At 44.9% G+C, this 26,830-nt stretch overlaps 1 protein-coding gene across 1 annotated transcript in view; it reads right to left on the reverse strand.

Annotated features, from left to right (window-relative positions):
• Window positions 1–9,411: 9,411 nt before the first annotated feature.
• Window positions 9,412–26,830, reverse strand: part of LIME1 (Lck interacting transmembrane adaptor 1) — a 278,786-nt gene continuing 261,367 nt past the window's right edge. The window contains exon 6 of the mRNA XM_069650879.1: window positions 9,412–26,127. Coding sequence (XP_069506980.1) covers window positions 25,732–26,127 — 396 coding nt within the window. The 3' untranslated portion in view covers window positions 9,412–25,731. The remainder of the gene's footprint in view (window positions 26,128–26,830) is intronic.

Genomic DNA, 26,830 nt, shown 5'->3' on the forward strand with positions numbered 1-26,830 from the left:
CGCTGTCACTCGGGAATGTTTCTCTTATGGCACGAACGGCACAGGCGGGTATCACTCTTCGAACGCGGTGTCCAAGCCTCTTGTGAAGCCACCATGTAAAGGAACGATAGGCCACCAGCCTGTACCACCTGTGAAAAGGAATGAAACAAACTGTTTTTAAATGACCAAGATAATTTTAATAAACGTTTGTTGTCAATGACAATTCTTGTAACTAATGGCATTCTGCTCGGACAAATGCTATCTAGACACTGCACACTATTGAACGACTTTCATGCGTTACAATGATATGTATATGTAATTTTGGATATAGTAGAAGACCATGAAATAGTAGTGGCATCACAAGCAGAGTATACTTACTCGTTACTTGGATTACGAGGACGAACAGTTGCGCGAAGTTCGTGCATAAGCACCATCATTATCCTCAACACGGACCGTGTGAGGCAGGCTGCCCTGAAGTCTGGCAGCTCGGTGATGCATTAGCTTGCACCGATTGCATGTGACCAGGTGGAAACACCGTCCATGCGACTAGGTCCAGTGTCTTCATCCGTTGATTCGTCCTGCCAACTGCTGTCCGAAGCCCCATCGTTTTCGCGTGTTTCCCTTTCCAGTAGTTCCTCCTCGGTATACTCGGGCTCGTACATGTAGGGCATTATTGTATCCATTGTGTGTTGCACAAACTAAAATAATTGATAGCGGTGGTACTGGTATCTGTCCACACGGGCTACAAGCAATGAAGGTAGCTGACCAGAGCACAGAAACGAGTCCCAGAATACTCAAAGTAACACAGAGAGAGGAATGGAATTGAAAACCTGCTGCTGTGTGTTGTGAAACGGTCTGTTTATACTTATTGAGGAAAGAGGCGTCCTGCCATTTCCATGGCGAAGCGTCATTAGCTGAAGCGCAGCGAATATTGATACGAGACGTGCTTTGGCGTTGTGAAATGGGCGGTACGCGTCTGCTGATGACAGGCTCAGGGGCAGGGGATATGATTTAGTGCCGCAAAAGCAGGTCAGCCAGGGCGATGGGGGAAATGATAGGATTATCACAAAATGGCAGCTCCCTGGTGCCTGTTTTCGCGTCCGTTTAGTTGACGAAAACTCGGGTAAGGTCCATAGGAAATTTTTCTAAAATCGAGCGATTTAGGCTTAAAAACACATGGCCGACCCGTAGGGGCAATAAAAATTTTTGACCAAACCATTCCTTTAACTATATAAAACATAGCTTCAATTCATGTCCACGCTTACGCAAAACAGAGAAACAACACCTTCTTCATTTATTGAGCGGTGGGTACATTTAAACGTACATTAGCATCAGCCTCCTGCATTCCGGGGAACTTATTTCAAAGATGTCTCTCCGCCGTCTTATCTGTGTACATAAATTCTGCTTAAAAGCTGAAGAGGGCAGCATATTTATATTTTGGACATCTGTCTCTCTCCCCATCGGACAAGCTCTTGCTTTAAGAGCTATTTTGAGTTGACTTAATGTGCCGAATTTAGTTATATCCCACCCCCTATCCAAATGGACAGTGCTTTACAACGACCCCGTACCACAAGTATTTGTCTTTGCCCGGGGAGGCTGTAATCACATTTACACTGAAATTCACTTTATGATTAGAAGAAAATCCCAGATGTGCTTTTAAAAGATATGTTAATCTTAATTGGGCCGACAAAGGCTCAAAATCGTCTCGTGAGCGGGCAAACTGGCAATATTTGTTGAATCTCGGCCTTCAAGATTAGAAAAAAGCTCTGATAAACATCCCTCCCCCGATTTAAAGTCTTATTAGACAAAAGTATTAGCAGCATGTCAGTTAATTATTCAGATGCATACATACACATGATAGCAGCAAAAATAACACCCAAGAATGGAGCAGGTCTGGATCTAGTCCTGATGTCCACAATGCTCCATAGTGTGTCCAAGATAGCGTTCTCTTCATACTCTTCGGACCCTTGCACCATAACAGGAGACGGGCGGATGGGAAATTGAGCAGCAGGAAAGCAAGGCTTCAGAAGGGAGACATGTACAATTGGATGCACACGCTATTGTGAAGGGAGATCCAGACGCACTGCAACCAGATTCAGGACACGTGTTATAGAGTAAGGACCGATATAGTGGGGCAGAAGCTTCTTCTTGCCCGTTATCTTAAGGTTTCTGGTGGAAAACCATACACTTGTTCCCACCTGGTGTACTGGTGCAGGAGTACGATGAGCATCCGCAAATCGTTTAGTCCAATCTGGTGCCTGATCGAGTTGGGTTTTGATCTTGTTGTGTAGTGTTGCTAAATTGCGTACACAGGAGCAAGCTGCCGGATTATCAATGGACAGAGATGGGTTCAACGGAATGGATTTGGGGTGTTGGCCATACAGAGCATAAAGATGAGATGAACAGGTTGATGAGTGAAAGTGAATGGAATTGTTATAGGCAAATCCAGCAGAGAACAGGACAGACGACCAGTTTTCCTGGTGTTGGAAATACAAACAACAGAGATACTGTTCCAAAGTGGCTTTGAACATCTCTGTCTGTCTGTCCGTTTGAGGAGGTTAAGCACTGGAATATCTGTCTTTGATATGGAAGGAGGAGGCCAACGCCTTCTGGAAGTGGGAGGTGAACTGAGAGCCCCTACCAGAAACAATAATCGAGGGTAGTCCAAAATTACGAAAAACTTTCTTGAGAAAAAGATCAGCCAATACGAGAGCAGACGGGACACCACGACAGGGGACGAAGATAGCTATCTTTGTGAAATAGTCAATCACCCCCCATACAGTGTCAAAGTCCAATATTGGTGGAAACTCCACGATGAAATCCATGGATATCATGTGCCAAGGAACTGGACGGGGACGCAGCAAGTCCATATGCTTGCAAGTGCTAGTCTTGCACTGTGCACAGATCGCACATGAGGAGATATAGTCCACCATGTCACATGACATAGAGGACCACCAGCACTATCTCTGCAAGAGTTCTATGGTTTTCTGCCTCCTGGGATGAGCGGCAACAAGGGAATCATGTCACCACTCAAGATCACACATGGTTCTTCCGTGGGTATGTATATTTGTTATTGGATATAAGGCAAACCGTTAATCGGGTCCAGGTTCAAGTCCCGCAGTTCAGACGGATTCCGAGAAACCCATCATTGGATGGATTCTCTAAGTGTTGCTTGCAGGTTACAACCACAGGCAACTTTATGGGGTAGAAGAAGCGACTGTTCAAGCCTCCCATGAAGTGAAGGCTCGTTTAGCCGAGAGAGGGCGTCTGCCTTTGAATTTAACAGAACAGGCCGGTATGTGATGGTAAAATCAAACAGAGAGAAGAAAGAATGCCAACTAGCTTTCCTGGTGGTCATGCACTTAACGGTTTTGAGAGCCAAAAGATTGCGATGGTCCGTGTACACGGTAATGGGAGGACGGGCACCCAACAAGTGAATCCTCCATTCGGTGAATCCATCCTTAATAGGGGGTGATTCACGTTCAGTCACAGTATAGTTCGCTCAGAAGAAGGGAGTTTATGGGAATAGAACACGACTGGATGTATCTCGTCGGTACCAGGGTACTTCTGAGTCAGAATGGCCCCAACCGCAACACTTTAGGCATCTGCCTCAATCAGGAATGGTTGATGTGGGTTAGGATGTTGCAAGACTGGATCAGATGTAAAGACCATCTTAAGAAATTCAAATGCCTCCTGAGCGGCAGCATTTCATTGAAACTGTACTTTGGTACTGGTAAGCACAGTTAATGGTGCAGCGACGGAAGAAAACAAACACACACACCTCTGATAAAAGTTGGCAAAACCAAGGAAAGACTGCAGGGACTTCACCGAATTTGGAACAGGCCAATTGAGTACAGCATTAACCTTGGATTGATTCCTTTTAACCCCCTTGTTAGTCAGTTCATATCCTAATAACTCAACCTCAGTTGTCTTGAAAACACATTTCTTGACCTTGGCGAACAGATTATGTTCCCGTAATGATTGTATAACAGATAGGACATGTATTTCATGTTGGTCATAGGAAGGCAAGTAGATCAAAATGTCATCTAGATAGATGACGATTTAATGGTCCAGCATTTCTTGGAAGACATTTTTCATAAAATACTGAAAAGCATACGGAGCGTTACAGAGTCCAAAAGGCATCACAAGATATTCATACAGGCCGTAACATGTTTTGAAAGCCATTTTACAATCATCCCTGTCTCTTATGCGAACCAGGTTTTATGCCCCTCCAAGATCCAAATTAGTAAATATCGCAGAAGTACCTAATTGGTCTAACAAAACAGAGATGAGTGGCAAAGGGTACTGGTTCTTTACAGTAATGGCGTTGAGAGCCCTATAATCAATACATGGCCTCAAGTAACCCTGCTTCTTTGGTACAGAAAATAAAGGCGAAGCGGCCGGTGACTTGGAAGGATGAATGAACCCAGACGCTATGGCTTTGTCGATGTATTCCTTCAATACTTAGTCCTCCTTGACAGTAAGTGAATACACCTGGCCAGTGGGGACTTTGGACCCAGGAACCAAGCCTATGGGACAATCATAGGGTCGTGAAAATTCAAGATAATCCACAAGGAAAAATGAAAATGGAAGGAAGGGGGGATTAGAAGGATTATTAAGGACCTGTTCCTCGGGCGGCACGAGGACGCCCTAACGACGGCATGGTGCACAAATGAAATTCAGCAAGGCGTCCTAAGTTCAGTGCACTAAACAAATTCGCAAGGAAAAACAGGCAGAATCCAATCCCTCGATCACAGAGAACAATTAGTCTGAACATACACAGGGACAATCCAGAGATAATCCAAAAGTAAGGCAAAAAGATTTGTTACCATGTAATCAGAAGCAGGGACCAAACAGGATCGAGAGGCAAGGCAGGAAAAGGGTCAAAAACAGGAGCCTAGGTATTCACGCTGAGAGCAAGAAACACTGGTACTAACTTCTCCTGCCGGGCAGTTATTTATGGAGTAATGGAACGGACTCGGCATGATGACGTTGCGTTGCCAGTCAGGTGACCATAGTGTTACGCATGTCATCCGACGTGGAAATATGTCAGCTGCAACGCCACGCCTCTGTGCATAGCATCTGCCCAGTTGCATGGCAATGGCCAATGCCAAAAATACAGGGAGGCCTCAGTGCAGCGTAAACAAAGTGAGTGCCTTTGCTGGGCTGTATTCATGACGCTATTCTACTCTAGAATTTGAAACCCTTGCCATCAAATGGGGCGTCACATACTTGAAATACTATTTGACAGGTCGAAGGTTCTGATTAATTACTGATCATGCTCCCCTTAAAAGGTTAAGTTTAAGAAAAGATACTGATGCTAGAGTTGTGCTCTGGTTTTTAGATTTATTGCCCTATTGTTTCTCTGTTGAACATCGAAAAGCAAAGGAACAAGTTTATGTTGATTTCCTTTCTTGATTCCTAATGGAGGCTGAGAAAACCAGCGACATTAGGGCAAGAATATGTGATGAATCAGCAATGATTCCCCCAGAAAACCTGGCCTGGGACCCTTCTCATGTGGCCAGGGAACGACAGACGCTTTCTGATTCCGACCCTGGGGGTGGTGTTCTGTGGGGGGATCACATCAGAGGGACTGGGGTTGGGGGAAGACTGTGAAACGCCCTTGTTTCATTTCCCCAAAATCCCACACTTCTAATGGCTTATTGTCTGATAGAAGAAATAAGAAAATCTAATTTTGTTGTTGGGGACTTCAAGTCCCATAATTCTCTAAGACTGGGACGACAAAGAGGGTTCAAGAGCAATGTTGCAGGAGTGGTCAGCTTGTTAATGCAAATGACCAACATCTGAGGGAGGAGAGAGGCTTAAAAGGCCCCCTCAGGTGCAGGCCATTGGCAGGAGTAGCAGCAGCGGTAGCAGTAGCAGCAGCAGCCGAAGGAGAAAGCAGAAGCAGGCACGTCATTGGTGGTCCAAGCAGATGTTTGAAGAAAGAGAGGGCGGCATGACCACTGCAGGGCAGATTCCAGCTGCCGGTCCTGAGAGGGTCCCTTTTGCCCTAAATCTGAAGTGCACAGGTTGTGCAGCAGAAGATGTGAAGAAGGAAGGCTTTCCCGCATGTGAACCGAATTGCAGAGACTGCACAGCAGGAAGCGTGCAGGAGACCGTTGCTTGGGGCTGGTTTGCATCAGGGGGTCTCAGGAGCAAGAAAAGCTCTAAGCTAAAGTGGCGAGAACAAAGGCAACTTCAGCAAGGAAGTATGTCGGTTCAAGAAAAGCCAGAGCAAAGTCAGAGCTGTGGAAGTCCTACGGTACGTGAAGGGCTCAAAGACAAAGGAAGAAGCCGGTGAGTGTTGCAGAGCACTCTAATCCCTTTAGCGTATTACAGGCAGGCAACATTAGCAAGAAGGAGTCAAGAAGGAGTCACATGCTTTAAACCCGACCGTTTGATTGATTGTCGAACAATGAAGGCAACAAAAGTAACACTCGCACATGAGCGAAACTGCTTTGATAATATCATTTGAATACTGAACTAAAGAAAACAGCTTAAATACCAATCGCGTATGTCTAAAAGTGATTCTAAAGTGAAGGTTAACTGAAGAATCCTTCATAAAGCAGCAGAAAACATTGTAGCATTTACACCAAGTGACCGGACCTTAGGATTGTGAGTTTCAGTGAATATTCAGCATTGCCCAAAGCCAAGAGTTATACAAACATTGCTCAAGCAAAAAGAGACTAACAACAAGGTATACAATTAAAGGAATTTAGCCAACAGGAAGAAAAGAGGACGAATGAAATGTTTTCAAAGATGAAGCTTATTGATTCACGATTGTTCTTTACATTTGAAGCTGGTATAGAAACTCACATTGCCAAAAGGAGGAAAGTCAAAAGTACTTGGTTATTGGTGTTGCAGGAAGACAAGAGTGGCAAAGAGGCTGCCCTTCTGGAAGGTCAATGTTCAGAAGAAGTGGTGCATTGTTTATATGAAAGTGTTAAAGAGCACTAATGTGAAATATTGTGTTTTCTGAAATATTGTTGAAGTCCTAAAAGTGCAAACTGCTTAAGTTGTTGTGAACATTTGGTTGTCAGAAGATCTAGAACTTCAGAAGCATGATTGTGGAAAGCTGCCGGGCATGCAAGTAAACCTGTATGGTGAATCCTTTTTGCAGTTGGCCCAATGATCGAAGTGGGCTGGAGGGATCGGGAGCGGTGTTCCACTACTTTTATTTTTTCTGTTTACCATTCCTCTACTTTTTACAACCATACTCACCATTCTATACAGATGATTTGTCCATTCATGTCCCTAGTGCAAGTGTAAAGTTGTAATTGGAGCCTTTGTTACTAGTCACTTAGACTATTGCAATGCCCTGGCTGCAACACCTTGTCACATGTTGCACGATGCTTCCGCCTACCCTCTCACCTGCCGAGATCACAGTTCCAATACTTTTTTCGGTACACTTCTACCACTGAGTAGGCCTAGCATGAGAGTAAACCAGATGGAAGTAGAAGTGCTGTGAAGTTATCCTGGATACAAACTGTGAATTATGGTTAATTATGGTTATGGTTATGAAGAAAAGCTGATGTCAAGAAGCTGTGTTTCTTTGACTCTTATAAGCTGTGGCAAATCGTCCTGACCAAGAATATCATTGATGAACTAAAAATATCTATTCAAGGAAGAAGAGGATTTTATCCTTTGTTGAACTTTTGATTGTTGGAACTTTCTTTTGACAAGTCGAAGGTGCAAAGAACGGTGTTGGAACTTTGTTACAAACCTGCATTTCCTTGTTTCTTTTTGTTGAACAGTGGAACTGAATCCAACTTGAAACCTGGGCAAAGGGAATTCAGCCATGTTATAAAGTGAGACTGTGAATACATTACAAATGCAATTATTGTTCTTTTGTATTGCCATATATTTTCTTGTGTATTTCAATGTATAAGTGTGAGGGCCAGATATCCTTTGTTAGAGTGTTTCCTTTAGTTTATGATAGGCAGGGAAATCCTTGTCAGGGCAGGGATAGCGAGGCATTTATTGAATCGTATGATTGAATAAAATGGCATTTATTGAAAAATCATCTAAAAGTTGTCCGCCTCTCATTTCTGACCCCTCACAATGCACACTGAAGCTTCCACTGGTGACATAGGTGGGTGTTTAGACAGGTTGAAAGCAGTGAACCAACCTCCAGGGTAGTGGACATTGGATATTTTCTCTTCTGAGAGGGTAGAGCTTCCCCATATACCTGGGAACCGATATGTGGTCCGGCTCCTTCCATTTCTGGAAGACCTTGCCTCGGATCTGGGCAATTAGTGAATGCTGCACCATAGGTTTAGCAGGAGAACTGAGGGACCTCATCACCAGAAAACTGCATATGGGCCTCCACACGTTCTAAAACATGCCCAGCATCTCCTGGTCCAGGAATTTGCCCCTAGAATCACCCCAGGACTCAACCCCTGACAGAGGAAGAGAAGAGGAGGAGGGCATAGATAATCAAGATGGGTGAAGGAGAGTCTCTACCCCTATGTGTCTGTGTGTGTCTCTGGGATTAGCAGCTCCCAGTTCTTACCTAAAGATCTTTTATTATTGCTTTTCCTTTCTGAGAAGACCTGTGCTTCTTACCACTGGCAGATAAATGGGAGAAGAGCTGGATGAGCCAGAAGAGGAAGGCACCCTATGAGAGTGCTTGTGAGGACCTATAGTAGCAGAATACAAACCCTCTGGTTTCATGGCTTCAGGGTTTATGAGGCTGGTGGTGTCCCTTCCTCCCAGCGTGAGCCTGTTGCCAGTAGACTGCTATGAAGAAAGTAAGCTTATCCAAAATAAGTTGACTGCTATGCCCCTCTCCCCCCAGGGAGCCCAATGCCACCTGGAGAATGCCAATCAGAATAGCCTGCAGGAAGGGTGACCCTCATCCTATATCCACATCCTACGTTACATTGCACGAAACACTGACCTTGAAGGCCTACTGCCAGGACTTCCATTGCTTTGCCATGGGGGCGGGGGTTGTACCAGCACGCGGTCCGGGCTCCAGCTTACTCACCAAGGTGTTGTCTGGTAATTCCATGTTCAACTGCTGCTAAAGCAGGCAGGGGTGGCTGGATCCACTAATATCATAGGTATCACAAGAGGGGAGGTGACAAGCCCAGCAGGCTTCCTCATAGGAAAATGTCTGCCTGAATGGCAACAGGACTGAGTACTGACAGCTTTTATTTTGTACCTTCTGGAAGAGTGGGATGAGGAGAATGTAAAAGAAAAAAGATTTCATTTAGGAGGTTTTTTGGCAATTAATGTTTGTGGGTAGGCAGGTGGCTTTCATTAGTAATGAGAAAGGACTAGGAAGAGAAGACATGTGAGTAATAGACAATCTACTTGGAGTCGTACTGGTCAGGCACTGGTCTGTCCATTTCACCTCGGCTCTACATACCTTAAATGAAGTGTCCTTTGTGACATACTGTATGGGGGCATATAAAACACACAAGAAAATAATAGGACCACAACATTTTATTAAGTTCCCTCGGCCGCCTTCTCCTCGTTCGGCCTTGCTAGCACAAACAACTAAACAAATAATGCACATTCCCAGCAATATAACAAGCAGTTTCTCAGGTTTGTATTTTGCTATCTCTTTTAGTGATCTCATACCTACTTTCAGCTAGGGTCTATTTTCAATACTTTATTTGAAGCTGTATGCTTCTCAGTATTCCGGATTTCAGTTTGGGGGATGACAGACCACACAAGTACCCACAACAGGTTCAGGAAATAGTTTTCTGGTTGATGGTCCCACAGACTGAGTGGCATGCAGTACATTAACCACGACATGTCACGCTTTTCAGTGGACTGGAAAGAGAGGGAGGAAGGGAAACAAGAAGCATATCCCTATTGAGAGTGAAGGCATTTAGGACATACACAAATTTAACTTGAAGAGCGTCATTGTGGGCCCTTCCAGAGAGATGGTGTACCTTAAATATAGTGTGACTGGGACAATGTCTCATAGGGCTTAAACATGAACTGAGAATGACAAGGACAGTGTTCCAAAGGGCCTACCACTGCACCGTGAATGTCCATTGTTGTGCCCTTACAGAAGAATGCGTGGCTCAGAGTGATGTTAATAGTGTTTTACTAGGTAGCTTCCTAAACCGCTTCCCTTTTCAACATGAGCATAGATGCCTCAATGATCTCAATAATTAAATATTGTGTGATGTCATCATTTTTGGCAAGGGCACTGAGTTACAATTATGTAGGACCTTTCATTCAGCTTCAGTTGATTCTTTCATGTTTATGTTCTGCCACCTTGCCCTTTTACTCTTGCAGGGCGATGTGCAGCAATGCCAACCTTATTGGCAGAAGGGCACCACACAAGACCACTTACATTACCGTACATCCCCTTTATTGCAATTATATAGACTCAGCAAAACTATTCTATATAATTTGCCCTCAAACCTACCAACCCATTTATCTGGACTATAGAATGAAGCCTTTCCGTTGGCGTTACAAGCTACAACTCATCAATTTGTGCCAACTCAGTCTTTATAAATACTTTAATCAATTTAGAAAACACACAGTGGTACAAAGTCAATTGTCTTCGAGTTACAGCTGATGTGTGCCTCTAGATGAATTTCATCAACGCAGCCGCGTGGCCGTTCCTGTGCTTGATTGATGTTGCTTGTTGTGAGGTGCACTATATGGGTGGGGAAACCCTAGTGTCCATGTGTTGGTCCATATCATTTTTGGAGTGCATCATTGGTGAGGAAATTGCGTGTCCTGTTTTTTCTAATACATCGTCACAATTGGGATGCCTCTTGCGATACCTAATCCCCACCCCCAATTCCCCAACAAAGGCAGAGCTGGTTGAATTGAAGAGGCCCGTGACAGATTAGTGTGGTCCAACAGTAGCTACGAGTTAATTGACTCAGATACACCCTGGGGCAATGGTATATGGTAAGGGCAAGTGGTGACATCAAGTGGATGTGTCTTAGAGATGTGGTGTCCTACTACTGGCATGGGATCCATTATTCGCTTCCTCTGGGATATGTGGTGCCTTACACTAGGAAAGATATAGAATGGCTGCTTCCTCTGAGGTATGTGGTTCTTCCTGCTAGGAAAGGCATAGAATAGTTTCCTCAGATTGGCAGTGCCTGTAGCCATGAATGTGGTATCCCATATTGTCTTTTTACACAATCGTGTGGAGGTTTCTCATGCACTTGAATCATGGACATTTGTGCAACCTAGAAATAAGGCAGCTGAAACCTAAAATACAGAATTCTTGTATAGCCTGTAGAGATAGATATTGATTTGGGCGGCTGGGAAATGGTGGTGACCCTGTGGTATAGAAAGCAAAGGTGGATAGATGCAGAAGAAAACAGATGTCTTCAGATACAAAATTACAGGTACAATTAGATAGTTCAGAATGGGCTAGGTATGTACCGGATATAAGGTGAATGTTAATGAATGCACTCCCCGAGCCAAGTCCTTCATCAAACATGTTAGGAATGCCTCTCTTGCAATAGTCAGTGATGGGGAATTCCTCACTACGTGATGTCTGGTAAGTCAGATATTGGAGACTGACCAGAGGACATGTTTGAACATTATTGTTTATTTATTTAAAGAATAATGAAAGCCTCCTGTTAGGAAAAACTCCCAGGTATGCTAGAGGGCCACTAGGAGGTTGCAGACCCTCGGAAGGCCCAACACCTTCCACAGGACAAATAGAGGACACAGTGAACGGCAAGTTCAAACTGTGGTTTATTACAGACAAAACCAAAGAGGGAACAGCACAGGGACAGAAGAAATCTGTGTCTGTTTCCTGGTTCGCAAGCCAGTTTTGATACAAAATTACGTCACTGCTCCTTCACTACTTAGGCCTCGTTCCAAAAACCTATCGACGTGTGGTATTGGCCGTCAGGAGCCTAATTACCCATATTATCACCTACACGTGTTATTGTACTGGCTCTCTCGTGTCAGGTGGCTGGCCCGATCCATTCCCAAGTCACTATCTGTAACAATGTTGCAGTGTGAGGGTCTTGCCATTGGTTCTTGCCCGTTGCTACTCACCCCGAAGATACCGAACTGTGGTTGGCTAGAGCTGATGTCCCCAGGCCTGGGATCTGCAAAGGTTCTCAGCTCTTGGTGTACCTTTTCAAGGTAATAAGAAGGACTATGTGTCTGCGTTTTAGCTTGTGTGTACCACCTTAGTCTATAAGAGCAGTCTTTTGCTTGGTGCAACACTTGTCTCACCTTGTATCATCTTTGTTGCAGTCTTCTGTCTGGTAGCCTGAGATCGGCTCCCTTTCCCAATGCTGGTCGCTGTTCATTGTCTGCGTCGGCCGGGTCGCATGTTCGGAGACCATGATTTTGACCTGTGCAGCTCTGAATTATGAGGAATTATTCGTATGTACTGCAGCTGGTGTTTTTGTCATTCAGGGAATGGAATGTCATCCGTATCTTGTGGCCTTGGTACTGGGTCCTGTCTCACACATTTGCTCTTTGTCCAGCCTGAATTCAGCTCAGCTCAGCTCTTGTTGAGAGGCCTGTGGTCTTCTGTAATTTTCCTAAACCATTATAATGCAGTGTCTACAGTGTCCATGCTATACTACATTCTCCATAGGTTGGTCACACTTGGTTCTGTCAGGTCTCATAGGTGCTCCTGCAGTTCCATAAGGTTATTCGCATGTAAGCATCTGCAAGCTTTGCTCAGGATCTGTTGTTGTTTGCTTTTTCTGCGTTGCTGCGTTTGTCTAATGGCAAAAATAATAAAAGCAATGACAGTATGTATATGTGTCTGTCCTCAAACTATAGAACTGCACGCATGTATTCGAGTGTGTGTTTAAGTCCCCGAGTGCGGATGGGATGTGTGCTTCATGTCTAAAGCTGCAAAGTCATGGTGTCTCTAACAACGTCAGCAACATGGCTTCTTGGCGCTTTAATCAACACTGTCGATTGAGGTGTCTTTAGTTGTAGCCTGGGGCTCCTCATCCTCTCTGGGGTAAATTTGTACCACACCTGCTCTGTAGGGCTGGCTGAGGGGGTACCTTTCGACATACTTGTCAACCATCGGTCCGTTGGGGATTCGTCCGAAATAGAATGGGTGATTGCGATGTTTCTTGGCCTTCTTCCGTGTCATGAATTTCGTAGGAGGGGTTGGCAGCATTCCCCATCCCTCCTCACTCCTCTAAACCCTAACTCTATGATGGCGTCCCTTACTCTTTAAAATAAAAAATAGATGTTCATCAGGAAGTCTTATAAATAAAGACTGTCCTCTGTCAAAACTCTATGCTATCCAAACGTCTGTCCTACCATTATGAAAAGAAAAGAAGACAAGTTAATCTTTATCTTAAAATAGGATTACTCTCCTCCTGGGATAAATCTGTGGTGCCTGGCTTTCTGACCTCCACCAAAAAGTTCCCAAAGTCCTTTCCAGATCTTGAATTGATAGTTCCAACAAATAAAAGAAATATCCCTTAGCTCCTCTTCGGCAAACGGCAGCCTTATCCGCCAGTCCAAACAGTCTCTAGTTTATCTCCTAGGATGTATCCACCTTTTTACATGTCACAGGTTCTTCTGATCTGCATCAGTGAAATTTCACAGAACAACATTTTTACCTTATGCTTGATTGGATATTTTAATTTTCAGCCTCTGGTAGGCTACGGACCTGCGGAGCTGAACTTTGGTCTGGTTTCTCTCACCCCTTCTGGGGTCTTTGGATTCTCAGCCCGGCGTGGGCCTGCTTGGTCCCTGTTCTGGTCATGGATTCTCTGACCCCCTTGTAGAGTCTTCGGTTTATCAGCCTTGTGCGGGCTTCTGGCCTGCTTCACGCTGCTCTGGTTTTCAGTTTGTCAGCCCTGTGGGGGCTATATGTTTCTCTAACCAAGCTTTGCTTTTCTTTTCCTTCCCCGTCCCATGGCATACTCATATTCTGAGCCCTGCATGGGCTTTGTTGTGGTCTCACTGCCCTCCACCCACTCCCCATGTTATGCCATGTACCTTTTCTCCAGCAGTGATGTTCGGTAATGGCGCGGTCTCTCTGGCCAGTGCAGTCCCATGTTGTCAACCTGCCTCTGGTCTACGTGGTTGGCTTCCTCACATCGGTTCTTCGCTTCCAGGTTTGCTGTGTGAGGGAAGCAGGATGCAGGTACGTCTCTTTTGTGTGGTTTCGCTTCCTTTCTCTGTGGTCCCTGGCTCATCAGGATTTCCGCTTACGTCAAAGCAGCAGTGTTCTGCGGGCTGCTTTGTGTCTGAACCCACCACGCCAACTGCGTGGCTCGACAGTTCTGCTTCTCCCATGAGGGAGAGGTTCCCTCCTGGGCACGTCTGTGCAAACCTGCATTCCTCGCTCTACGGCTGATTCGCTTCTGCTCTGTTGACTTCCAAGTGTATTTAAGTCCCTCCTTGGAAGGGACAGGAGGTTTCCAATAGTTCTGATTTCTAAAAAATGGCAGAAAAAAAACTGATCAGGAACCAAGCCATCCATTTTAAAAAGGGCCCTGTACATGTTTGCCCTGCTCATTTCCCATATAAATAACAAACACTTAGGACTTTATAGTTAATGGAAGTGGAATTAAATACTTACTTGGGCATTCCTTGTCCCCAGATGGCGCTCGACCCCAATGGGATTCTGCTTGCACTGTCCCCTAAGGAGGGTATTGCGAGCAGGCTCACCTCCCTAGTCCCAAAGGGGGTGGCTCCCTACTTGGGAAGAAGGGACCCATTCCCTGGATTCGTCACAAATGGTAATGTATGGTAATTGCAGGGCTTAGCCCTTTACTAATCTGTAAAGGTTACTGGCCAGTACTTAACTGGGGTATGCAACCTTTGGCTCGCTAGACGTTTTGGACGACAACTCCCATGATCTCTCACCAGTAACTATCCTGGCTAGGGCTGATGGGAGCTGTAGTCCAAACCAAAACATCTGGAGAGCCAAAGGTTCCAGTCCCCAGACTTAATACAAATCTTCTTTAAAAAAAAGCCTGGTGTGTTTGTTTTCAGGAAATAATCGTAAAGGGCACAAATTTCATTATTTGTGATTTTTTTACAGAGCTTCCCAATGATTAAGAGCTAAAGTGGCTGTTTCCTCTGGCTCCATAATATGTGGTGACTTCTAGCATGTGGGAGCTGCAATGGTTATCTTCTCAGAGTTATGTGGTGCATTGCACCAGGGGAGAGCCAGAGTGGTTGTTTCCTCTGGGATATGTGGTGCCTTCCAGTAGGAGAGAGCTGGGACCTAAAGAAGTTGATTCATCTGGTATACCTGATGATTCCCATTTAGTGAGGACTGAAGTGTGTACCCGTCCAACTCACAGCGGCCATTTCACCGCATTTGACAAAAAGCAATTGTATTGCATTTTTGGTGGGGTTGAGGGGATATATTTTAATGGCATAGTGAGTGCAGTTGTGGGAGTTGCTGGGAGGGCTACGGGTGATGAGCCCCCTAATTCTACTTCTAGTCGAGTCGACAGTAACTCTCTAATTGACTATTGTCTTGCTGAGTGTTACTCTTTTTGAAGGGTGAAACACATTGAGGTATATCCCTGTCCGGAAAGTGATCACGATCCTTTAATTCTTGGGTGAAATATGGAGTCGTCATTCCCTGGTCCAAAGTCCATCTTTATAGGTGACAATTTGTCCTCAGACCACTATTCTAGAAGATTATCTAAAGAAAAATGGGCAGAACTTCTGGATAATGCACAGCTAGCAAGAGGTAATTTTTTGTCACAGATATCTGCAGAGGATCCAGTGGCCAATGTATTAGGAAGTGAGAAATTGGTGACTTTTATTTCCGAAAGGTGCAGGCATTCTGGCAACTCTAGGTTAGCTGATCATTCAGGGAGGCAGTTAGGTCTAAGGAATGATGCTCCATGGTTTGACGTGGAGTGTCATAGAGCTAAGGTTGCCTTGTGGTTATTATCTAGAACACAAAATAGCACAGCTGGGACAAGGGACATGGCTAAGTGTGATTATAAAAAAATCTTGAGGCTAAAGAGAAAACTGTTTTATAATTCCCAGTGGGAAAGACGGAAGCATCTATATGAGATAGAGATGCAAAAGGTTTTTGGAATCTAGTGTCTTGTGGATTCTCGGATGATATTCAGGATATTGTTTGTCCGATATCAGACCGTCAATGGATGCAGCACTTTGAGGCGATTATGTTTGAAGATTGTATAATATCTACCCCGCTGGCAAATGTGGATACAGGTCTTACTTTCTCCCGCAATGAATTGGAGCGTGCTATCATTGGGACTAAGACCGGCAAGGCACCAGGTCTGGATGGTATTATACCAGAAGTATATAAGTGGTTCCCAGAATGGTGGCTACCGGTTCTATTAGAACTTTTAAAATCAATTGCTGTGTCAATGACTATTCCCTGTTCTTGGTCTCTGAGTTTAATTAAACCTATTTTTAAAAAGGGCTTGAGGCTGGATCCTCACTGCTACTGCCCCATATCATTATTAGAAAGCATTTCAAAAATCTATATGAACTGTCTGTTGGTCAGGTTAGAGACTTGGGCTGAGGAAAATAACATACTTCCAATCTATCAGGCCAGATTTAGAAAGGGATTCTTGACATCTGACCATGTCTTTGTGCTCTCAACCATTTTAGATAAATATGTGAAGATTAGGAGGGGTGTGGTATATGCAGGTTTCTTGGATCCAGCTAAAGCATTTGACTCTATTCATCACTCTCTTCTCTGGAACAAACTCCAGAGATTGGGAGTTCCTGTCTCTCTATTACAATTGATTATCCGTCTCTACTCTGATACCAGTGCCTCTATAAGAGATAATCCTAGAGGTGGTCCTACTAGTGTGTTCTCCGCCAATAAAGGTGTGCACCAGGGTTGAATACTGGCTCTCTTTTGTTTATTTTCTTTTTATCAGATTGTATGTCTACCCCTCATCTGCCAGGCCTTTTTCCTCTGTCTCTGAATGGGGTAATGTACCCTACTCTTCGTTATGCAGATGATGATATATTACTAGATCTGACCGCAGAGGGACTTGCCAGTTGCCATAAATATGCATCAGATTATTTTAAAGACAACAGTCTAAAACTAAATCTGAAGAAAATAAAATCAAGATTGTTGTTTTTGTGTAAAGAAAAATAACTATAACTGTTGTATAGACAAAGTGAAGCTAACTGTGGCTGATTCATATTGCTACTTGGGAGTCACGTTCTCAAGCAATTGCTTGTGGTCTGCACACTTAGCATCAGTAGAAAACCATTTAAGGGCTGGTCTGGGAGGTATCAGGAGATTTTATCAAGAATTCGGTGGGTTTCGATTTGAGAAATGCTTTCAGGTGCTTGAGGCTAATATTTATTCCACCATATTGTGTGGCAGTGAGATATGGGAAAGTATGAGTTGCACTTCTTTAGATCGCATTTTACACATTTGCCTGAGAAATCTTCTATGCGTGTTGTCCAGCAGCTCAGGATCTACACTCTGTCCCAGTGGTGAACCCTAATATTGCGAATGTGATGGTAGAACTAGCAAATGCAGTAACGTATGTTATTTACCCTTGGTTTAAGAAGTGTTCCATCTTGTACAAAAAATGGGGAATTGCCTTTGATGAATTAAGGGGAGGCTGGATTACAAAACGACAATTGTCTATGAAAGCCAGAAGGAAAGAATTTGACTTGGCGTCAAATAGTATGGAAAACTTAAGCTCACTTGGAGGGCTTGTCGCATTTACTGTGAGTATTTCTCGCTAAGTGCACTTCGCTCATTCCAAAGACGTATCATTGCAATAGTGCGTTTGAATGTTTTGCCACCCAGGGCTCGGATGACGTGGTTGTTTAATACAAAGTTATGTACCTGCGGAAGTGGAGCCGATGAGGATCTAATTCATTTTGTATTTATTTGTAGAAATTTTTTAGATCTTAGACGTCCATTGCTGAGGAGACATGTTAAGGTTAATATATTAGACATGTCATTGATGCTACTAATTTTGTTCTGTCCTGTGTTGATGCTTGCTTCACTAATGATTTGTCTGGGTATATTATTGATGTTTTTAAACATATGTTTAGGAAACTTTAAGTTTTTAGCAATTTTTATTGTATATTTTAGCATGCCTCTTTTTGTACTCTGAACTATATTGTATTGTATCTGAGGTCAAGGGTGACTTTTTAATTATTAATTCTACCGTAGTTTATTCGACGTAAATGGTGAAAACCGAAATAAAGTATCTATCTATCTATCTGGGGGCTTAACAGTGAATATGCAGGGTTTCTCCCCAAGATAAAAATGTTGCAAAAAATGCGGTGAGATGGCCCATCCTTTGTTTCATACAGGATCTTTGGCCAGTTATACGAGATGAAGGCGGTAGATGTTTTTTCCTTCAGTATACATGGTGCTTTGTAATACGTCACGGCTGGAGTGGTTGTTTCCATTGTCGATATGTGGTTCTTCCAAGAAGGTGAGAGTTGGAGTGGTTCTTTCTTCTGGTGTATATGGGGCCTCCCACAAGATGATGGCTGGAGCTTGAAGTGGCTGTTTAGTCTGGCAGTGATATACCTAGATATCCTACGCAGGGCACAGCACCCGCCCTTTTAAGGTAAGCTGTACTCTATTGTGTCCAGTTTTGTTCGCTTGTGTTTTTTCTTACAAAAGCACCTCTTTGCCCTCAAAGTGTTTGTTTATTGTCTTCTAAAAGTTGAAAACACACTGGGGTCCTTACAAGTTGGGTGGTATGCCAGCGGTAAATGCACCGGGATACCGCCCAACGCAACTTGCGTTACTGCAACTTGGTCCGGCGCTGTTAGCGCCAGATCTCACGTTGCAGTGGTGGGGTAAATCCCCATTTATTTTGAGTCCATGGGACTCAATGGGGCATTTTCGGCGCAATTACTGGGGCAGTAATTGTGCCACAGTAATTGTCCCAAAATGGGCAGAAAGTCAACACATTCACCTCCAGCTTATAGCTGGAGGTGAATGCTCCTAGGTTCCCCCAAATTCGCGATTGGGCGGATCGGTAATGCAGCAGTAATAGTATTACCGCTGCATTTATCCCGCTCTGCTTAATTCCTCATGAGGCCCACTGCCTTCTTAAAATTCTGGGCAGATCATTGGGCCTCATTACAACCTTGCCGGTATCCTGGCGGTAAACCCGCCAGGATTCCAGCAAAGGCTGTTATTGTTTCCGGAACTCGGTCCGCCGGATTACGAGTGCCGGAGGCAATAATGAGGACTTTGTTTGCTGGTAGGACGCTTGCCTTACCTCCAGCTTTTACCTGGAGGTTAGCCAAAGTGCCCCATCGGAAAACCCGTAGTCGGGCAGTCCAGTAAAGTGCTGGTATCCGCGAATATCAGCATGTTTTTACCGGACTGCCCGACTTGGAATGAGGCCCATTGTCTGGAATATGTGGTGAGTGATGGAGTAATTGTTTCCTCTGGGACATGTGGTGCAGCCCACTGGGTGAGAGCTGGTGTGGTTGTTTTATCTAGAATATGTGGTGTCTTCCATTAGAGGTGGGCTGGAATGTTTTTTTCTGTATCATACATGGTGTTTTCTGCTGAGGGCTGAAGTGGTGGTTTCCCCTATGGATATATGGTTCTTTCCAGTAATTTAGAGCTGGATTGGTTGTATCGTCTGGGGTATCGCTACATTTTGATGGCTGGAGCTTGAAGTGGATGTTTCATCTGACAGTGATAAACCAATCACTATGCAAGGCACAGCACCCTGTCCTCTTAAGGCACAATGTGCCCTAATGTCCAATTTTGCTAAGGTTTGTCCTCTTAAAGGCCCTATTTGCCCTCTAAATATGTGTAATGCCTTCTAAATATGGAAAATGCCCTACTCTCTTAAAGATCTGGCCAACTCAGTGACTGGTATGCGCAATGACTCCCACCAAGTAAGGGCCGCAGTGTTTGCTTCATCCAGGATATGTGGTGCCTGTGAAGGCATCACGAAGGAGACACAGACAGAATCAAGCTTTGTCTTCAAAGTTTTATTAACTCAAAATATAGAATGGATTAAGGCCTAACTTGCCCTATGCTAAGGTGGGATTTCCCTACCTAAAGAAAACTAAGGATAGTCTATGTCAGGAAGTCCAAAACAAATGCCTGTCTGTGTCCAAAACCTATACTTGCCCTCACGTCTAACTGTATACAATGTGTAGGGATGCCAGCATCAAAATGAATAGTGTTCAAAGTAAAGTTCAGAGCTTCTTCCAGATCTTGGCTTGTAATCAGCTTTTTCCTTCCCCAAGTTCAAAGCAGTTCACAGGATATAGGGGTTCCCTTCCCCAAGAGTTCTAATATTCCAGCTTTTCAAAACAACACAATTCCTTGGGACACTTCCCAGCTCTTATGGTATTCATACTTTTCACCAGTTCACATACGCAGCTCAGTTTCTTAACTTCAAAGGTTACATCACAGTGTGTTGAATTACAAACATAATCTTCTTCATGGGTGTTTTAAGTAGCCTTTCTATACAGGGGTGCTCTCGGCCTAGGCACAGTTGTCGGACCACATGGTCCACCCATTATAGGTCACGCAATCAGTATCCCTTCCTTGCTGCTTTTCCATCAACAGTAGGCCAATGTGTCAGCTTGACAGTGCTCTGTGATTTCTCCACCTGTGTCACACTCACCAGACACAGCCTGGTGGCTTTGGTTGATTACAATGCACCTGTTGTACTTTCTTAAATTATCCTAGCTTTTGCCAATGTGTATTGATAACACGCAGTTCCTTTAATTCTCCTTTTGGCGTTTGCCCATGCCTGTTTTCTCATATATTGCAGTTCACTGTATTTAGCCAGATTCCCAAACTTTCTTTCACTCAGTTTAATGTTCAAGATTTCTCAAAACTTGGTTTCACTCGGCTCAGTATTCAAATGTGTTTCTAATTACTTCACTTTGTTCGGCATTCATAGAAATGCTTAGTCCCACTTGAATCAATGGGCTTCATTACGAGTTTGGAGGTAGCCATATAACCATGCCCTTAAACTCAGGTCCGGATCCCGCAAAAGGGGACTTACCGGGCCATTCCGACCTTGGAGGGCCCGGTAATTACCTTTCGCAGGACCCAGAGCCGGTACGTCCCCATTCCCATTTGTGCCGTCATAGGGCTCAATGGGAATGGGGAGGATGGTTAATAACGGTACCGTTGCTACCATCCTGGTATGCTCGCGGGTGCAGCATGCATGCAGAGCAGCCCCAGCGAGCAAACTCGTAATGTTGCGGCATGGCAACAACAGCGCCGGTAGCACTACTGGCACCTTTGTTGCCTTACCGCAACAGTTGTAATGAGGCCCAATGTGTTTTACTTGCGTTACATATTTACCTGCCAACCCAGTGTTCCCCTATCTTGATTCACTCACCGGTCAGAGCTTACAGCTTCGTTGCGAGGTCCTCGACCACCAGAGGTTTCCTCCTTCCCGTGCAGTACCTTGATGGTGCTCCTAGCGCCTCTCTGTGGCTCCGTGCACCCAACGATGCTCCTCCTACAGCTTGGGATTTGCTCGACCACTGCGCTCGGTCACACCGGTCTCCTTCCTTCGGTCTGCCACCAGCCTCCTGCGTCTTCGAGCTCCGCTTCCCGCTGCATAAACTCTGCATTCCTTTTTGGGTCTCGAGCGGTCCGGCTGCCACACGGATGCTGCCTGCACCCGGCTTTTTCCACAGATGCCGCTGCTTCCACAGTGGACTCTGCCTTCACAGCTGACTCTGCCTTTGCAGCTGACTCCATTTACTAAAGGATGTTGGGTTTTAAAGTTCTTGCCACCAAGATTAATCCAGAAAAGACTAGACCGCTCATCATTAGAACAGTAGTCCGGTCTTGCTCTTGTTGTTCTCCTCCACGCTCCGTACATTGCATATGTCGATATATGTATGTGTTAACAAAATGAGGCTGATATGTGTTTGTCTCAACAAAATGAAGATGTCTTCCTAGTTGAGAAGAACAGGGAAAGGGCTGACAATAAAATGGCCTGAGGGATAGAGGATTCATTATGAAAAGGAAATGGGGAATACCATGTCTCACCTAAGGATGTTCTCTCCCCACTCCCCAAGTCTCCTCCACCCATGTGATCCTCCCTCGCATATCCACCCCCAGGGTCAGGATCCAAGAGCGATGGCCTTTCCCTGGCCACCTGAGAGGATGAAAAAGGGGGAGAAGGAGTGAGGACGCCCTCAGGTTCCTCACACTCCTTACACTTGATGTGGGCTGGAGTGGTTCTTTCCTCTAGTCTGGATTGGTTCTTTTCACAGTGAATATGTGGTTCCTTCCAATAGGTGAGTGTTGGCTTGGCTGTATCATCTGGAGTATGTGGTGCTCCCCACTCGTTGATGGCTGGAGTCTAACGTTTTTCAATGGTCGACCTAGAACTCCTATGTTAGGTGCAACACCCTGCTGTTTCGAGGCAAGCTCTGCCATATTCAGTTCTTTTTTGTTAAATATGGTGTTTTCTTCCTCCAAGGTAACTCTTTTTCCTCTAACTGTGTGTTTATTGTCTTTTAAACGTGGAAAACGCTCTGCCCTCTTAGAATCCTGGGCGAATTACTGTATGGGCTAAATGGTGACTGCCACTAGGTGAGGGCTGCTCTACTGTGTCCTCCTATAGGATGACGTGGCATTTTGTTTCATCTAAGAGAGTCTCTCAGCACCACATGTGACTAATCCTTAAAATAAGAGCAGCGCGTCACTACCACTCAGGCTGGCCATAGAGACCTCTGAGGTGAAGTTGGGAGAAGCCCCCCATCAATCCACCCACATGATCTGGACCCTACCGTGAACACACACTGAATCATTGATGGAGTGGTGGTGCCAGGGCCGGATCGTCCCATCGGCTTTTCGGCCCGTGGCTGGGCCGAAATCATCTCTGGGGAGTGGGGGCCGGTTTCTTGCTATGCCTGGGCCGGTTTGGAAAAATTAAAATGGAAAAAAAAAGAATGTGTCTTTTTTTTGTCAAAAAGAATTTCCTCCTTCTTAGGTCGATAAATGAGTTGGGTGATATTGTATGCATATTTGTTCTATAAAAAAGAGCTTCAGCGTAAGTGCTATACAATAACATATTATCATTTGGCCTTGGACGTCTGCTTGGATTCACAGTAATTTTGTGTATTTAGGAACAATGCTATTTGATGCCACTTCCTGTTTTGTCGAGGGGTGAAAGGTCGTGTTTCATGGCTTCCCGGGATGTCACTTTGGGGTGGGGTCAAATGACATCACTTCCGGTGATGTCATCAGAGGTCAAGGGTCACGCAGCGAAGGGTGGCCCACTTTTTTGGGTGACCCGGCCTATTTCTTGTCCCAGTCCGACCGTGGGTGGTGCTGTCTTGGCCTTCAGAGTCCTGCACAGAGGGTATCTCTTTGTTACTTGTTTTGTTAGAATGACCTGTACCAGATTGAGTAACTGCATGTATGAAGCGCCCAAGACCTGGAGTAGGTGTCTTGGTGATGGTAACCTCAGTTAGAGGCTGAAAAGAGAAGTGCTCTAAGTTGATGTCAGAAAGCAGAAATTAAAGACATGGACTGCATATCAGCCGGTAAATAGTTACAGGTCATGGGGGATTGTACTGCAAAGTACACAATTAAACAAGGGAACTATTAGCATACGTTTCTAAAGCTCCCTGGAGTCCATTAGTGAACATATTTTACTAATCCATTATTTTGGAGGAGGCATGAGACGAGCAATGCTAGTATGGCATTTAAACAGGGTACAGGCAAGTTTGAATTGTTTGAAAAGTGACTCCTATCTGTTATTTCCTTGCATATGGGAGGGCTGGGAGCAGCCCTCTCTCAGGTGGATAGGGAAGAGAGACAGATCCACCTATCATGGAAGAAGGATGTTTCCCAGAGTGGGGAACCACTCCATCACTGAACTCGAACGTCTGTCAGTCGAGTGAGACGTGCATGGCCTAAGATGCCACCTAACAGGGAGAATGTTCAAATTAGTAAGATATTATGCACCCCTGGTCTGGATGGTCCCAACAAAGAGACCAACCCCAGAATCCTAAAATGGTTCCTGACACCAGAGCCCTATGCCTTCACCAATGAAGATAGGGCAGAAAAAACAGGTTGACATTGACCTTTGTCTCAATACTCCAAAAAAGTTAACCAAGGATGAAAGGAGGGGGGACTCAGAATAAGGGGTGGAGGAATGTTATGGGGACAGGGGCTTGAAATGGTCAAGGGGGAATAGGGACCCCTTAAACCCTCATGTATGAGGGATCCAGGGTTAATGCCAGAGCCTATCCTACCCCAGAGGTGTGGTGAGGGAGTTGGAAGGGGCCCGGTGCCTAACCCCACGGCTCCCCGAATGTACCTGGAATTGATGTACTGTTCGGAACCACTTTTGATCACCCAATGCCATGGGCTTTCCATGCTAGCCCTAGTTCTCTTTGCTTATTTTCAGAACTACCAACACCAGGGTATTCTGCTAGACTTAATACGTCCAGCAGGCCAAAGTATAAAGCTGACAACTTCCAGTTTAACAACCCTCAGCCTGTTAAGGAAGAAAAGCAGTAGGAATTTTGGATAAGGGTGCAGGTGAGGCACGGTGTGCGAAATAGAATGGTACCTAGTTGAAAGAGTGAGGCTTTGGTTGTGAGAGTGTATGTGAGAGTGAGTGGCAGTAGGGGGCCAGTGAAAGAGGTTATTACCTCTTGGTAGATGGTAGAATGAAGGGGGTGAAAGAGAGTAGGGTAAGAGTGATAATAGGAGAAAGGGTGAAAGGGGGAGTGAGAGTACTAAAGGGGGAGAAAGAAAGAGAACGGTAGTGACAGGAGGAAGGGAGAGGGAGGAGTTGTGGAGGGAAAATGTAGGATGATGGAGAGAGTAGGGGAGAAGATGGAAGTGATAGAACTAGGAATAAGAGGAAGCGCATGAAGGAGAAAGAGTACAAGGTGGGAGAGGAGAAAAGGGAGGACCAGAGGGAATAGGAGGTGACAGTAGAGGGTCGGAGAGTAGAAATGGCAACATTGGAGGGGGTGGGAGGTCAAAGTAGGAAGGAGGAAGATGAGCACGAGGGGGAAGAAGAGCAAAGGGGTGCAGAGAGTAGGGAGACCTAAGATCAGGGAGAGGAGTAAGAGGGAGTTAGAGGCGGAAAGTGAACAGAAGAGGGCTAGAAATACCCCGGTTCAGACGGGTCACTGATCACTTCGTCCGTATTTGTCCATGCAACTTTTTCCCGATCTGGGCAACCTTTCTGTCTTCAAAAGAGAAAGTGATTCATGGGGCAAACACACTTCTTTACAAGCAATACTGGCACAACCTCAGGTACTACTGTGGCATCAGACTTCTCTTCAAACCGTAAATCCATTCTTTAAAAGGAAAGCCACAACTGAAAGCGAATATCTACCTGTATAAAGATGACAAGCCTCCTTGTACTTGGAAGGAGCAGGAATTAAAGGTGGTCTGGGATGGAGCAGAGATTCCCAAACAAACTACTGCCTCTGAAACCCGTGTAGGGCTCTGTCTGAGTATATTCTGGGTCCCAAGATCCCCCACTTTCTTCTTTGTCATGTTCACCCCTTGGGCTCTGCTGAGGTCTCTGGGCTAATGCATGTCATGTCATTGAGGCCCTTACATTCCCCAGTGATTGAATCAGACTGAATAGTACCAAGATGAGGCTTAGAGTAGGAGGTAAAATACAAGTGAGCAGTGTGTACAGGGTGCATGCGTGCAAGGACACAAACAGGTGTGAGTAGGGTAAATATTTGGAAGGGCGAACGTTCCTCTCTGCAGGGGTCACGGTACATATCTGAGGGGTTCAAAATATAGTGAATGTCTGCATAGGCCACAGTAAGCATCGTCAGATCCATGGTGCACATCTACAGGGGCCATGTTTCCAGCTGTAGGAGAAGAGACATGGTGCACAGCTATAGGCCTGTGAGGTATACCTCAAATTCATTGTTTGTCTTTATGGTCCTGGCACTTCCAGAGGGTTGGGCTTCCCTGGCTTCATTGATGCTTTCATACAGGTTCTCATTGAGGCATTTCCTCTCAGCCCTGCCTTCTCTGTCCTCCTTGACCCACGGCATGTCGATGGTCTCATAGGCTGGCTCTTCCACAAATGGGTCAGGGCATCTGAGCCTGACCCACTCTCTGTTCATATCATGATGAGGTAGGCCATTCCCCGGAGGGCTAATAGACTGGATCTCTACTGCTGGGGTGTGTGAGGCCCCTTCTGGGGCAATGTTCTCTTCAGCCAATGGTGCAGGGTCTTGTGGCTTTTTCTTCCCACGTTTGCAAACGGTGGAATACATTTCTTCCAACTGTAAAAACAAAAAAATACACATGGTTGTTACTCAGAAGGATGTGCCGATAGTGCTGTTTGGGGGTGAAATGCAATGTATTGAAATAGAGAGATGACCTGACATGCCTGTTCCTCTGAAAAAAAGTCAGGGGAAGAGCAGAGTAGGTTATGGGACAGATTGGACACTAAGGCATTGCCTCATTTTCCCACAAGTATTTGCCTGAAAATAATTTTCCTGAAAGTAACTGCCATAAAGATGGGTGTTGTGAAAAAAGTGCAACATTGTTTTTAATTTACAGAGGAAAACACTCCTACCTCTCAACAATCTGACCCCTATCCCTCAGGGTTAACTGAGATAGTCTTCCCTTGTACCCCCTGCACCCTGTCCTCTCAGGCTCACATTGATCCTTGGTTCTTTACACCTCCCTTCCCCACTCGCCCCCCACCTGCATTCTCACCTTTGGTTCACTTTATGTCTGCCATCATCACTTTTACCCAATGCATTATAAAGAAAGGTAAGTGTCATAAAATGCCTTTGCACATTGCATTTTTTATGAAAACATTCAAAAATACTTTCATTTGTTTTTAAAATGACAAGCTTTGCTTACTCAGTAACCATCTTTTTGGTGTTTGTTCCTGTTTAGAATTACACGCTACCGATATTTCACCAACTACTTGTTAATCCAGATATTATAGTTGTTTTCTTTGAAAGTAAGAATGGA

Source organism: Ambystoma mexicanum, chromosome 3p (genome assembly GCF_040938575.1).
Source record: "Ambystoma mexicanum isolate Mex_15411 chromosome 3p, UKY_AmexF1_1, whole genome shotgun sequence".
NCBI classification, from domain to species: Eukaryota; Metazoa; Chordata; class Amphibia; order Caudata; family Ambystomatidae; genus Ambystoma; species Ambystoma mexicanum.